Source organism: Polypterus senegalus, chromosome 8 (genome assembly GCF_016835505.1).
Source record: "Polypterus senegalus isolate Bchr_013 chromosome 8, ASM1683550v1, whole genome shotgun sequence".
Taxonomy (NCBI): Eukaryota; Metazoa; Chordata; class Cladistia; order Polypteriformes; family Polypteridae; genus Polypterus; species Polypterus senegalus.
Genome location: NC_053161.1, coordinates 157,449,355 through 157,460,660, shown reverse-complemented (window position 1 = coordinate 157,460,660; position 11,306 = coordinate 157,449,355). Strand labels below are relative to the sequence as shown.

General features: G+C 40.0%; 3 protein-coding genes across 7 annotated transcripts in view; 2 read left to right on the top strand and 1 right to left on the bottom strand.

Moving 5' to 3' along the window:
- Positions 1 to 11,306, top strand: part of LOC120533207 (zona pellucida sperm-binding protein 3-like) — a 116,510-nt gene that overhangs the window by 63,046 nt on the left and 42,158 nt on the right. The window lies entirely within an intron of this gene.
- Positions 1 to 11,306, top strand: part of LOC120533205 (zona pellucida sperm-binding protein 3-like) — a 90,995-nt gene that overhangs the window by 37,965 nt on the left and 41,724 nt on the right. The window lies entirely within an intron of this gene.
- The window catches only part of LOC120533206 (zona pellucida sperm-binding protein 3-like), an 18,827-nt gene continuing 16,048 nt past the window's right edge, over positions 8,528 to 11,306 (bottom strand). Inside the window, exons 2-9 of one of the 4 annotated variants that reach the window (XM_039759972.1) lie at positions 10,023 to 10,141; positions 9,754 to 9,857; positions 9,500 to 9,674; positions 9,306 to 9,426; positions 9,131 to 9,222; positions 8,941 to 9,056; positions 8,747 to 8,869; positions 8,528 to 8,654 (exon numbers count right to left, since the gene is read on the bottom strand). In XM_039759972.1, coding sequence (XP_039615906.1) covers positions 8,542 to 8,654; positions 8,747 to 8,869; positions 8,941 to 9,056; positions 9,131 to 9,222; positions 9,306 to 9,426; positions 9,500 to 9,674; positions 9,754 to 9,857; positions 10,023 to 10,141 — 963 coding nt within the window. In that variant the 3' untranslated portion in view covers positions 8,528 to 8,541. The remainder of the gene's footprint in view (positions 8,655 to 8,746; positions 8,870 to 8,940; positions 9,057 to 9,130; positions 9,223 to 9,305; positions 9,427 to 9,499; positions 9,675 to 9,753; positions 9,858 to 10,022; positions 10,142 to 11,306) is intronic. The other 3 variants (XM_039759969.1, XM_039759971.1, XM_039759970.1) reach the window with 3 other exon arrangements.

Genomic DNA, 11,306 nt, shown 5'->3' with positions numbered 1-11,306 from the left:
AATATAAAAGGTGGTAAGTAAATCTACCTGTAAAAAAAAAAAATAGTGGAAAGCAACAGGGAACACCTCAAGACAAGCAGGCTTTTAGGTTTGGGTGGATTGGTTCAAATAGTGCAAAGACAATGATAAATATTGATTGATTTAGTCCAACAGTGGCTTTGCCTGTGACTGCTCCATGGTTATGTCATAATATAGAAGTGGACCTCAGATAACATAAAGAAATCTTTTTTTTTTTTTGCTTATTTATGTAATACTGAATCAATAGTTTTGTGGTGTAAAAGTGTTCAGGAAAGGCATTTTAACCTCTCAGGTTCTTTTTATATTACAAACCGGATTCCAAAAAAGTTGGGACACTAAACAAATTGTGAATAAAAACTGAATGCAATGATGTGGAGATGGCAAATGTCAATATTTTATTTGTAATAGAAGGTAGATGACAGATCAAACGTTTAATCAGAGTAAATGTATAATTTTAAAGGAAAAATATGTTGATTCAAAATTTCACAGTGTCAACAAATCCCAAAAAAGTTGGGACAAGTAGCAATAAGAGGCAGGAAAAAGTAAATTTGAGCATAACAAAGAGCTGGAAGACCAATTAACACTAATTAGGTCAATTGGCAACTTGATTGGGTATAAAAAGAGCTTCTCAGAGTGGCAGTGTCACTCAGAAGCCAAGATGGGTAGAGGATCACCAATTCCCACAATGTTGCACAGAAAGATAGTGGAGCAATATCAGAAAGGTGTTACCCAGCGAAAAATTGCAAAGACTTTGCATCTATCATCATCAACTGTGCATAACATCATCCACAGATTCAGAGATTCTGGAACAATCTCTGTGCGTAAGGGTCAAGGCCGTAAAACCATACTTAATGCCCGTGATCTCCGGGCCCTTAAACGACACTGCACCACAAACAGGAATGCTACTGTAAAGGAAATCACAGAATGGGCTCAGGAATACTTCCAGAAACCATTGTCAGTGAACACAATCCACCGTGCCATCCGCTGTTGCCAGCTGAAACTCTACAGTGCAAAGAAGAAGCCATTTCTAAGCAAGATCCACAAGCTCAGGCGTTGTCACTGGGCCAGGGATCATTTAAAATGGAGTGTGGCAAAATGGAAGACTGTTCTGTGGTCAGACGAGTCACGATTTGAAGTTCTTTTGGAAATCTGGGACGCCATGTCATCCGGACCAAAGAGGACAAGGACAACCCAAGTTGTTATCAACGCTCAGTTCAGAAGCCTGCATCTCTGATGGTATGGGGTTGCATGAGTGCGTGTGGCATGGGCAGCTTGCATGTCTGGAAAGGCACCATCAATGCAGAAAAATATATTCAGGTTCTAGAACAACATATGCTCCCATCCAGACGTCATCTCTTTCAGGGAAGACCCTGCATTTTTCAACAAGATAATGCCAGACCACATTCTGCATCAATCACAACATCATGGCTGCGTAGGTGAAGGATCCGGGTACTGAAATGGCCAGTCTGCAGTCCAGATCTTTCACCTATAGAGAACATTTGGCGCATCATAAAGAGGAAGGTGCGACAAAGAAGGCCCAAGACGATTGAACAGTTAGAGGCCTGTATTAGACAAGAATGGGAGAGCATTCCTATTTCTAAACTTGAGAAACTGGTCTCCTCGGTCCCCAGACGTCTGTTGAGTGTTGTAAGAAGAAGGGGAGATGCCACACAGTGGTGAAAATGGCCTTGTCCCAACTTTTTGGGGATTTGTTGACACAATGAAATTCTGAATCAACATATTTTTCCCTTAAAATGATACATTTTCTCAGTTTAAACTTTTGTTCCGTGATTTATGTTCTATTCTGAATAAAATATTAGAAGTTGGCACCTCCACATCATTGCATTCAGTTTTTATTCACGATTTGTATAGTGTCCCAACTTTTTTGGAATCCGGTTTGTACAATACCTATTCAAAATTCACTCAGCACAGATAAGCACAAATACAAAGCAAAAATATCTCAACATTGGCCAAGGTAACCTACCTCACGTTTAGTATCTTATAAGGGGCAAGAAAGACACTCGACTCAAATCCTGCCAGGATTCATTTAAAAACAAATGAAGAATAATATGTGCCTAATAATGAGTCTAATGCTGTGTCAGATGACCTCGAAGGACAGAAATAAATGATAAAAACTTCAGGAGTTGTGATGTAAGGGAAAAACAAAAAATATGCAGGGTCTCAAAGGCCAGAAGAATGCCAAGCAGTCACTGCACATTCTGATTAACATCAATGTTTTTAAGTAGTTCCTGTTGCTTTTTAAGATTCAACCTAGGAGAATATATAAATATCCCTCAGTGAATTTCAACTGATTTCACTCTCTCTGTCCAATGAAATTCACTTTGGCTCAAGTTACTGACAAAGATGGTGGCTCCTCCGGTTCTGACGTATTTGGACAGAAGGAGATGGGTTCCAGATGGGCAGACCCCAAAAGTGATGTTGGAAGAGAAGAGCTGTCAATCTTCCCTTCTGCACAAGTAGGACATGAGAGGCCATGATCAAACGGTACCAACCTCTGGATTAGTGGAGAATGATCCATCACCAAAGCCCTTAAACTGTCTCACATGCACATGACAACAGCAAGTCATTTACAAAACTAGATTTATATCCCAAAGTCCAATAATGGCTAGAGTTTCATAGATGAGGAAAGGAGGAGGAGGTTGGGAGCAGGCACTGGTGGTGCTTTAGCAAACCCACTTACACCAAACCACCTGGATAGGGACCCAAATGCAGTGATGACACCTCAGCACCACACTGGTACAGTGTCAGGTTTTCTTTACGGCGGCTGGAGTGCCACCCCCAAGTTATCCCTGTAAGTTGGAGAATCTGCTTGAGGGCTGGATGCAGATTAACGTCATTGGCAAGATGGAGAAATTGCAGGTTTAGGGCCTTGCTCAAGGGTCCAATGGAGTACCGTCACTTATGAGAGGAAAGAGAAAAAGAAAATTTGAAACAATCACAATATATCTGACAAAATAGGGAACACATAAATGAATGGTTGCTTCGGTTTTATGAATCAAAACTTTCCTTCCTCTTGATGTCCTGTCTAATACCATCACCCCTGTGAGTTAAAGAAAAGGCACTGCATGTGCTAAAGAGGAGGAAAAAATGTTAAAATACAAAAACATCATGAGTACTCGGTAAAGTTCACTCCTGTCACAGCCACGGACAGACGAGACCGTATTGAGACATGATCCCCCCGGGAGATGCAGCATTGCTGTTTTAAATGAACGCCATGATTTGAGAATTTAGACTGAGCTGACACCTGCCATAATGGGGCAGAAGAGGCAAACTGAGAACAAAAAGAGAGAAAAGCGACTGGTGGTTATCATGTAAGAAATGTCTTCAAAAGTAATGAATTCTACTGAGTTTAAAGAAGACAGTAAACAATCTAATGCATTTCTGGATACATTATAGATACCACAATTAGATACTTTTAGTGCTGAGGAACTGGATAAACCTCTGGAGATATCAGAATTACTAGATGCTGTAAAGTCACTTCAAGGCGGGACAGCTGCAGGCCCTGATGGCTACCCTGTTGAATTTTATAAGAAATTCTCCACTCAGCTAGCTCCCCTCTTTTTAGCAACATTTACTGAAGCCAGAGACAATCAAATTCTAACTCAAAGTTTTCGTCAAGCATTAATCACCGTCGTTCCTAAACAAAATAAGGACTTGTTACAATGTGCATCATAAAGACCAATTTCACTTCTGAATAAAAATGTTAAGATACTCTCAAAATCTTAGCTAGAAGGATAGAGAAACTGTTGCCTTCGATAACTTCACAAGATCAAACTGGATTTATTAAATTCTGACACTTTTCTTCCAATCTTTGATGCCTGTTTAATGTAATATACAGTGGTGTGAAAAACTATTTGCCCCCTTCCTGATTTCTTATTCTTTTGCATGTTTGTCACACAAAATGTTTCTGATCATCAAACACATTTAACCATTAGTCAAATATAACACAAGTAAACACAAAATGCAGTTTTAATTGATGGTTTTTATTATTTAGGGAGAAAAAAAAATCCAAACCTACATGGCCCTGTGTGAAAAAGTAATTGCCCCATGAACCTAATAACTGGTTGGGCCACCCTTAGCAGCAATAACTGCAATCAAGCGTTTGCGATAACTTGCAATGAGTCTTTTACAGCGCTCTGGAGGAATTTTGGCCCACTCATCTTTGCAGAATTGTTGTAATTCAGCTTTATTTGAGGGTTTTCTAGCATGAACCGCCTTTTGAAGGTCATGCCATAGCATCTCAATTGGATTCAGGTCAGGACTTTGACTAGGCCACTCCAAAGTCTTCATTTTGTTTTCTTCAGCCATTCAGAGGTGGATTTGCTGGTTTGTTTTGGGTCATTGTCCTGTTGCAGCACCCAAGATCGCTTCAGCTTGAGTTGACAAACAGATGGCCGGACATTCACCTTCAGGATTTTTGGTAGACAGTAGAATTCATGGTTCCATCTATCACAGCAAGCCTTCCAGGTCCTGAAGCAGCAAAACAACCCCAGACCATCACACTACCACCACCATATTTTACTGTTGGTATGATGTTCTTTTTCTGAAATGCTGTGTTCCTTTTACGCCAGATGTAACGGGACAATTGCCTTCCAAAAAGTTCAACTTTTGTCTCATCAGTCCACAAGGTATTTTCCCAAAAGTCTTGGCAATCATTGAGATGTTTCTTAGCAAAATTGAGATGAGCCCTAATGTTCTTTTTGCTTAACAGTGGTTTGCGTCTTGGAAATCTGCCATGCAGGCCGTTTTTGCCCAGTCTTTTTCTTATGATGGAGTCGTGAACACTGACCTTAATTGAGGCAGGTGAGGCCTGCAGTTCTTTAGACGTTGTCCCGGGGTCTTTTGTGACCTCTTGGATGAGTCGTCACTGCACTCTTGGGGAAATTTTGGCCGGCCGGCCACTCCTGGGAAGGTTCACCACTGTTCCATGTTTTTGCCATTTGTGGATAATGGCTCTCACTGTGGTTCGCTGGAGTCCAAAAGCTTTAGAAATGGCTTTATAACCTTTACCAGATTGATAGATCTCAGTTACTTCTGTTCTCATTTGTTCCTGAATTTCTTTGGATCTTGGCATGATGTCTAGCTTTTCAGGTGCTTTTGGTCTACTTCTCTGTGTCAGGCAGCTCCTATTTAAGTGATTTCTTGATTGAAACAGGTGTGGCAGTAATCAGGCCTGGGGGTGGCTACGGAAATTGAACTCAGGTGTGATACACCACAGTTAGGTTATTTTTTAACAAGGGGGCAATTACTTTTTCACACAGGGCCATGTAGGTTTGGATTTTTTTCTCCCTAAATAATAAAACCATCATTTTTAAATGCATTTTGTGTTTTTTGTGTTATATTTGACTAATGGTTAAATGTGTTTGATGATCAGAAACATTTTGTGTGACAAACATGCAAAAGAATAAGAAATCAGGAAGGGGGCAAATAGTTTTTCACACCACTGTATTCACCAGCAAAGTCAAACACCACCGAGATATTATCATCATTGGATGCAGAAAAAGCATTTAATATGATTGAATGGAACTAGTTTTTCAATATATTAGAGAGATTTGGTTTTGGCCTGAACATTTGTGCATGGATCAAACTACTGTATACCAATCCAGAAGCTTCAGTTTGTATTAACAACATTTGTTCAGAGTACTTTAAACTAGAACATAGTACCAGACAAGGATGCCCCTTGTCACCACTGCTATTTTTTATTGCCATTGAACCACTGGCAGTTCACTATCGAAATGATTATCAGAGAAGGACTGGAACAGTAAATATCTCTATATGCAGATGATATGGTACTGTATATATTAGACCCAGAAAATACTGTGCCTGCAGTCTTAACAGCACTTATAGAATTTCAAAAGATCTCTGGTCATAGAATTAATTTGAATAAAAGTGTACTCTTTCCAGTGAATTCTCAAGCACGCAATATTAGATTATACACCTTCCATTTTATCATTGCAGATCAGTTTAAATACCTAAGGTTAAATATCACATGTAAACATAAAGTTCTTTATCAACAAAATTTTGCCATCTGTATGGACAAAAATAAGCAAGACTTGCATAGATGGTCAACCCTTCATCTCACTCTAGCTGGAAGAATTAATGTTAAGATGAATATCCTTCCTAAACTTCTTTTTTTATTTCAAAACATTCCAATATACATCAATAAATAATTTTTTAAGTAATTAGATTCAACCATAAGCTCATTTATTTGGAACTCAAAACATCCACGTATCCAAAGAGCGACCCTACAAAGACCTAAGGCAGCAGGTGGCATGGCTCTTCCTAAGTTTCAGTTTTATTACTGGGCAGCAAACATACAAGCAATAAAAACCTGGACACAAATAGATGAACATACACAAGCTTGGTCCGCAATAGAAGTAAAATCCTGCTGTGCTTCTTTATATTACCTGCTTTGTGCCCCCAAAAACGCAAGTTATCACCAATATACCAATAACCCAATTGTGTGTCACTCACTGAGAATAGGGAACCAATGTAGAAAGCATTTTAAGATGGAGAATCTTTTATCTGTGGCACCTCTGCATGAGAACCACCTTTTTCAACCCTTGCAAACATATGCAGTTTTTAATATCTAGAAAAGATTTGGAACTAAATTGCTTATAGATCTTTATATAGACAACATTTTTGTATCCTATGAACAATTACATTCCAAATTTAACTTTCCAGATGCACATATCTTTCACTATCTTCAAATTAGGAACTTTTTTAAACAGAACCTGCCTGATTTCCCTCATCTCCCACCTTCCTCTATGCTGAAAAAAATATTGCTCAGGTTTGAGGACTTAGACACCATTTCTGCAATATATAAAATTATTTTACAGTCCCTCCCTATCAAAAATCCAAGAGGACACTGGGAAAAAGATCTTTCACTTAACATATCAGAAAAGGAGTGGAAGGTAGCAATGCAGAGACTTCACTCGAGCTCCACCTGCACAAAGCATAGAATTATTCAATTGAAAATTATATATTGAGCACATCTGTCTCGCTTAAAACTCTCCAAAATGTTCCCACGTCAAGATCCAAACTGCGAATGCTGCAATCAAGTTCCAGCCTCACTGGGTCACATGTTCTGGGCCTGCACCAAATTAACATCATTTTGGACCAAACATTTAAAGTGCCTTCCAGACAGCCTTGGTGTCACAACCCCTCCTAACCCATTAACAGCTGTGTTTGGTGTTCTTCCAGAAGGGCTTAAAGTGGAGAAGGACAAACAAACTGTGATTGCCTTCACTATACTATTGGCACGCAGACTTACTTTGCTAAATTAGAAGAATCCTAACTCTCCTCTTTTAAGTCAGTGGGAAACTGATTTTTTCCCAATTTCAAATAGTATAAAACAATATTCAGTTCGAGGATCTGTACAGAACTTTTTTGAAACCTGGCAGGATCTAATCAATATTTTAGAATAAGCTCTTAAAGCACTGAGTTAGTAATTCTCTCTGTATTTCTTTTTCTACTCCATTCATCTCTATTGCCCTATTAAACTCATCAATTTAGATATGTTTACAAGCTTTAAGTTTTACTTAGATGGCCGTGCTCTCTCTCTCAGGCGTGGGGGTCGATTTGTTTTCAATCCTACTTTTTGTAAAAATTTATCTGTATGGAATGATTACAATAAAACTAACAAATAAAAAGTAATGAATGCTCTTAGACTTCTTGAGTTTCTCTAGTTGAAACTTCCTAATCCAAGAATAGCTTGCACTTGTTTTAGATTTGATCTCTAAAACAGCTTCATTAGAATTCCAGTATGATGCTTTTCCTTGTTAAAAATATATATCTGTGTATTAATTTCAAGAATTCAAAAAAAAATTAAAAAAAAAATTGCCAAACAACTTAGCAAAGCATCACCAGATACATCCTCCACACCTGCAGCTGTAGAATCACAGACTTCAGTGATATGGTCAGAGAAATGGTTTGGCTGTGTCAAGACCCAAATGTATGTAAACCCCCTTAAATGAAAGCCTGCAATAGAAGATTACTCCTTTAACTAGCTTGGCTTCTCTCTTTATGCAGAGTGTGTTTCTCATTGACTTATTTTTCCAGTAGTAGAGAATAAATCCATGCAGCCATACCATCTGTGATGGTCCCAGGACTAGATTTGGGAACAGGTGTTGCTGAAGACATTTCAAATTCCAGTACCAATCAGTTCAGAAATGCAAGTTTATAGTTGTGCCAAATCTGAAGATTATGCATATTTTGCGAGGCTGAAGATGGGATCCTCATTAGAGAAGTGGGCTCATTTGTTGTGATGTGCCAAAACTCCACCCACTTCTAGAAGAAAGGCATCTCAATTGTTAAGTAATCCTGTAGACCTTCAAGCTATAGGTTTGAGGCCTGGAACAATCTGATCTATAATCCTAGGCAACCCTTGATCTAGTGACCATGTGTGCAATACTATGCAATAGCACAATCCTGATCTTGGTGAATGATCTAAACAAGTGCAAACCAAACAATAGAGCAGACAATGATACAAGATTTAAAATTTTATTGCTTTGTATTAGCAATGCCCTTTGCTCTTCTGTAGGCAAAGAATAGTACAGCCACACACGAGACAGCCAGGACACCAGCACCAAGGATGGAATAGTGGAATTGGGAGCCTGCAAAGAAAAGAAATTAGGAAGTAGATAAGATTCTCTTTAGTATAAATTGAACTCTAATTGAAGCCTAAATGCAAGCCATGTTAAGTTACCTGGAGAGGCTTCATTTTGCTGGCCAGACAGGGACTGTGATGCAGAAGACAGAGAGACCTGCTTCAGAAATAGAGGGCCAACAGAAATGGTCTCCTGCCATCCAGCTGGTGCACTCACTTCACCTGAGAAATACAATTACAGTTTGTGTATCCCAGGCTGGACACTACAGAAGTCTGCTGGTGAGATCACTTACTTGCTCTCCTAGGTCTGTGTTTAGGGGCACCAGAGCCCCTCCTGAAGGGAGGGGGGTTGGCACAGCTTGTGTCACAGCAGCTACAGACAGCATTGTCCCCATCCACTGAGCTCCACCTGAAAGCACAGCCACCAATCACAACCTGCTACCTCATCTGAACAGGTGCACCTTCAGCCTCCCAGTCACTTACTGGCTCAGTGCAGAGTCATATGAACAATCCTTATTCAAAGGATCAACATTAGCAGACACCAAGGTCACCTTCAGATGGCAGGTAATGAAGATCTAAAAGTAGACATGCAAGAGACTACAGTCACACATGGGAGCTTCAATGGGATTCCTCCAAAGGAGATGAGGAATGGACTTACTGAACTAGTAGTCAGGCCATAAAACCTGAAGGCATCCAGCTGGAACTGCATGACAGACTGGGCAACTCTGGGGGACACGAACTGGGAATTGGAGCCTGTCAGTTTACTGTCCAAGAAACACCTGCAATACACAAGAGGGACCATAGCATTGCATTTCCAGACTAAGATCTAGTCAGACTATTACTCACACCCACCCATTATTCCCAATGAAGGTGTAGGCTGGGGCAGAAGCATTGGACCCAGGAGTGGCCACACAGCTGTCCACAAAGACACGGAGAGGCTCATGGTTAGTGCTGTCCACAGACGCTTGAAGGTTAATGAGGTCTCCTAGGAAGAAGGTGTTGGATGGACTCGTCCCACTCCAGTCACCTGCAGACAGGAATGTTACAAGGTGTTCAGATCACATCAGTGCAAATGGAAAGTAGGATTTTTAAATGTGTACACCTACTGCTCATTATAACAAGCGAGAAGCCCAGAATATCCTCAGCAGATATCGTGGAGGTGTAAGGAACCCAAGTGGGGTTTAAGGCATTGCTGCTTACGTTATGTAGCCTGGGTTGGGAAACATTACATTAGAAAGGTGAACCACATGACAAGCTAAGCTACAAGAATCTGCATTAGTATGCTCTAGGCCAATTGCCAAATACAGACATTACAATGTCTTCAAATAGTGTAAACAGAGGTCATGTACGGCACAAGTGGACTTGGTTCCCTTACCTGTTGTATTGGCATTCAATCTGCACCACAGCTGGATTTGTTCTTACAATGGGAAGACCATCAATTGGAGAAGCATTGTAGTCCAGGGTGAAGGTGTACACTATGAGAGCTCCAAGCATCTAAAAAAGGGAAGAGCCAACAATTTGGGGCTATTCAGTTAACCAAACTAAAATTTTTCTCTTCTGGTTTAGTATTGTCATTTACAGCTTATGACCCTACAGGACAGTTGTAAAAAGTGTCTAGAGTGCAATTGTAGTGATTAGGTTTAAAGGGTGTCTTAATCAGAAGGCAAAACTACAATATCTGAAGTATTTAAATGTTAGATTGAATGCCCTTTGGCCAGCAGTCATCCTTTTCTAGATCAGTAACCTAAAAAACTAATGGTTGCTAAATCAGATGTCCAAGTAGTGCACCTGTCCCACAATTTCTCTATTTAGGTGACTAATCTTTATAGCAGAGTTAAGCCAATTGAGGCTTTTCAATTTCTTCATCCATGGCATTGGAAATCACACTGGAAAGCTATACATCTACATTTCGATATGCCATTAAATTTATGTTTCATCAGCTGGACTGTAGTGATTTAAAATTCTCTTCAAAAAATTAAGTTTACAGTGATGTCAGGTGGTGCTTTGCATTATTGCAATTACACCAAGCCATGTACACCTCTTTTGATGTCTGGAGTAAAAGATTAAATTGCTGTATTAAAACAGCATTTTGGCCAGAGCTCATACAATGGGGACCTGCAGAGACCTTTTGTAAGTTGGGTCTATTTGATCTTTAAAAATTCAGTCTGCAGGGGCGAGTATTTGTCCAACTGGATCCTTGAAGGCAGGCTAAGATCTTACTGAAGAAGTCTTCAGCGTTTGCTTTGGTCTAGACTGGAACGGTTATCAGCACCAGTGTAATAACCATTGGCACGTTACCCATGTCAAACCGTCATCACCATGTTCACTTTGCGTTTGAATTTCAGCTGCGTTCCCAGCTTGTTACACTAATCTCTGTGCAAGTGAGATTTCAACCGACCTCCAGGCTCCCTAAACACACTAGAACAATCTAGACGAGAACAGGCCATTCAGCCCAACAATGCTCTCCAGGTCAATCCTCATTCTTCCAAACGAAAGACCCATAAACACGTCGAGTTTAGTCCCTAAAGTCTGTCTAGCACACTACTTTCTATTTTCTGTACATAACACTTGGGATAAACACTTCACTGTTTGTGCGAAGTTCACCCTTAATCAAGAACACCTTGGATGCAGCTAACTTAATTCATTTAAACAGGTCACT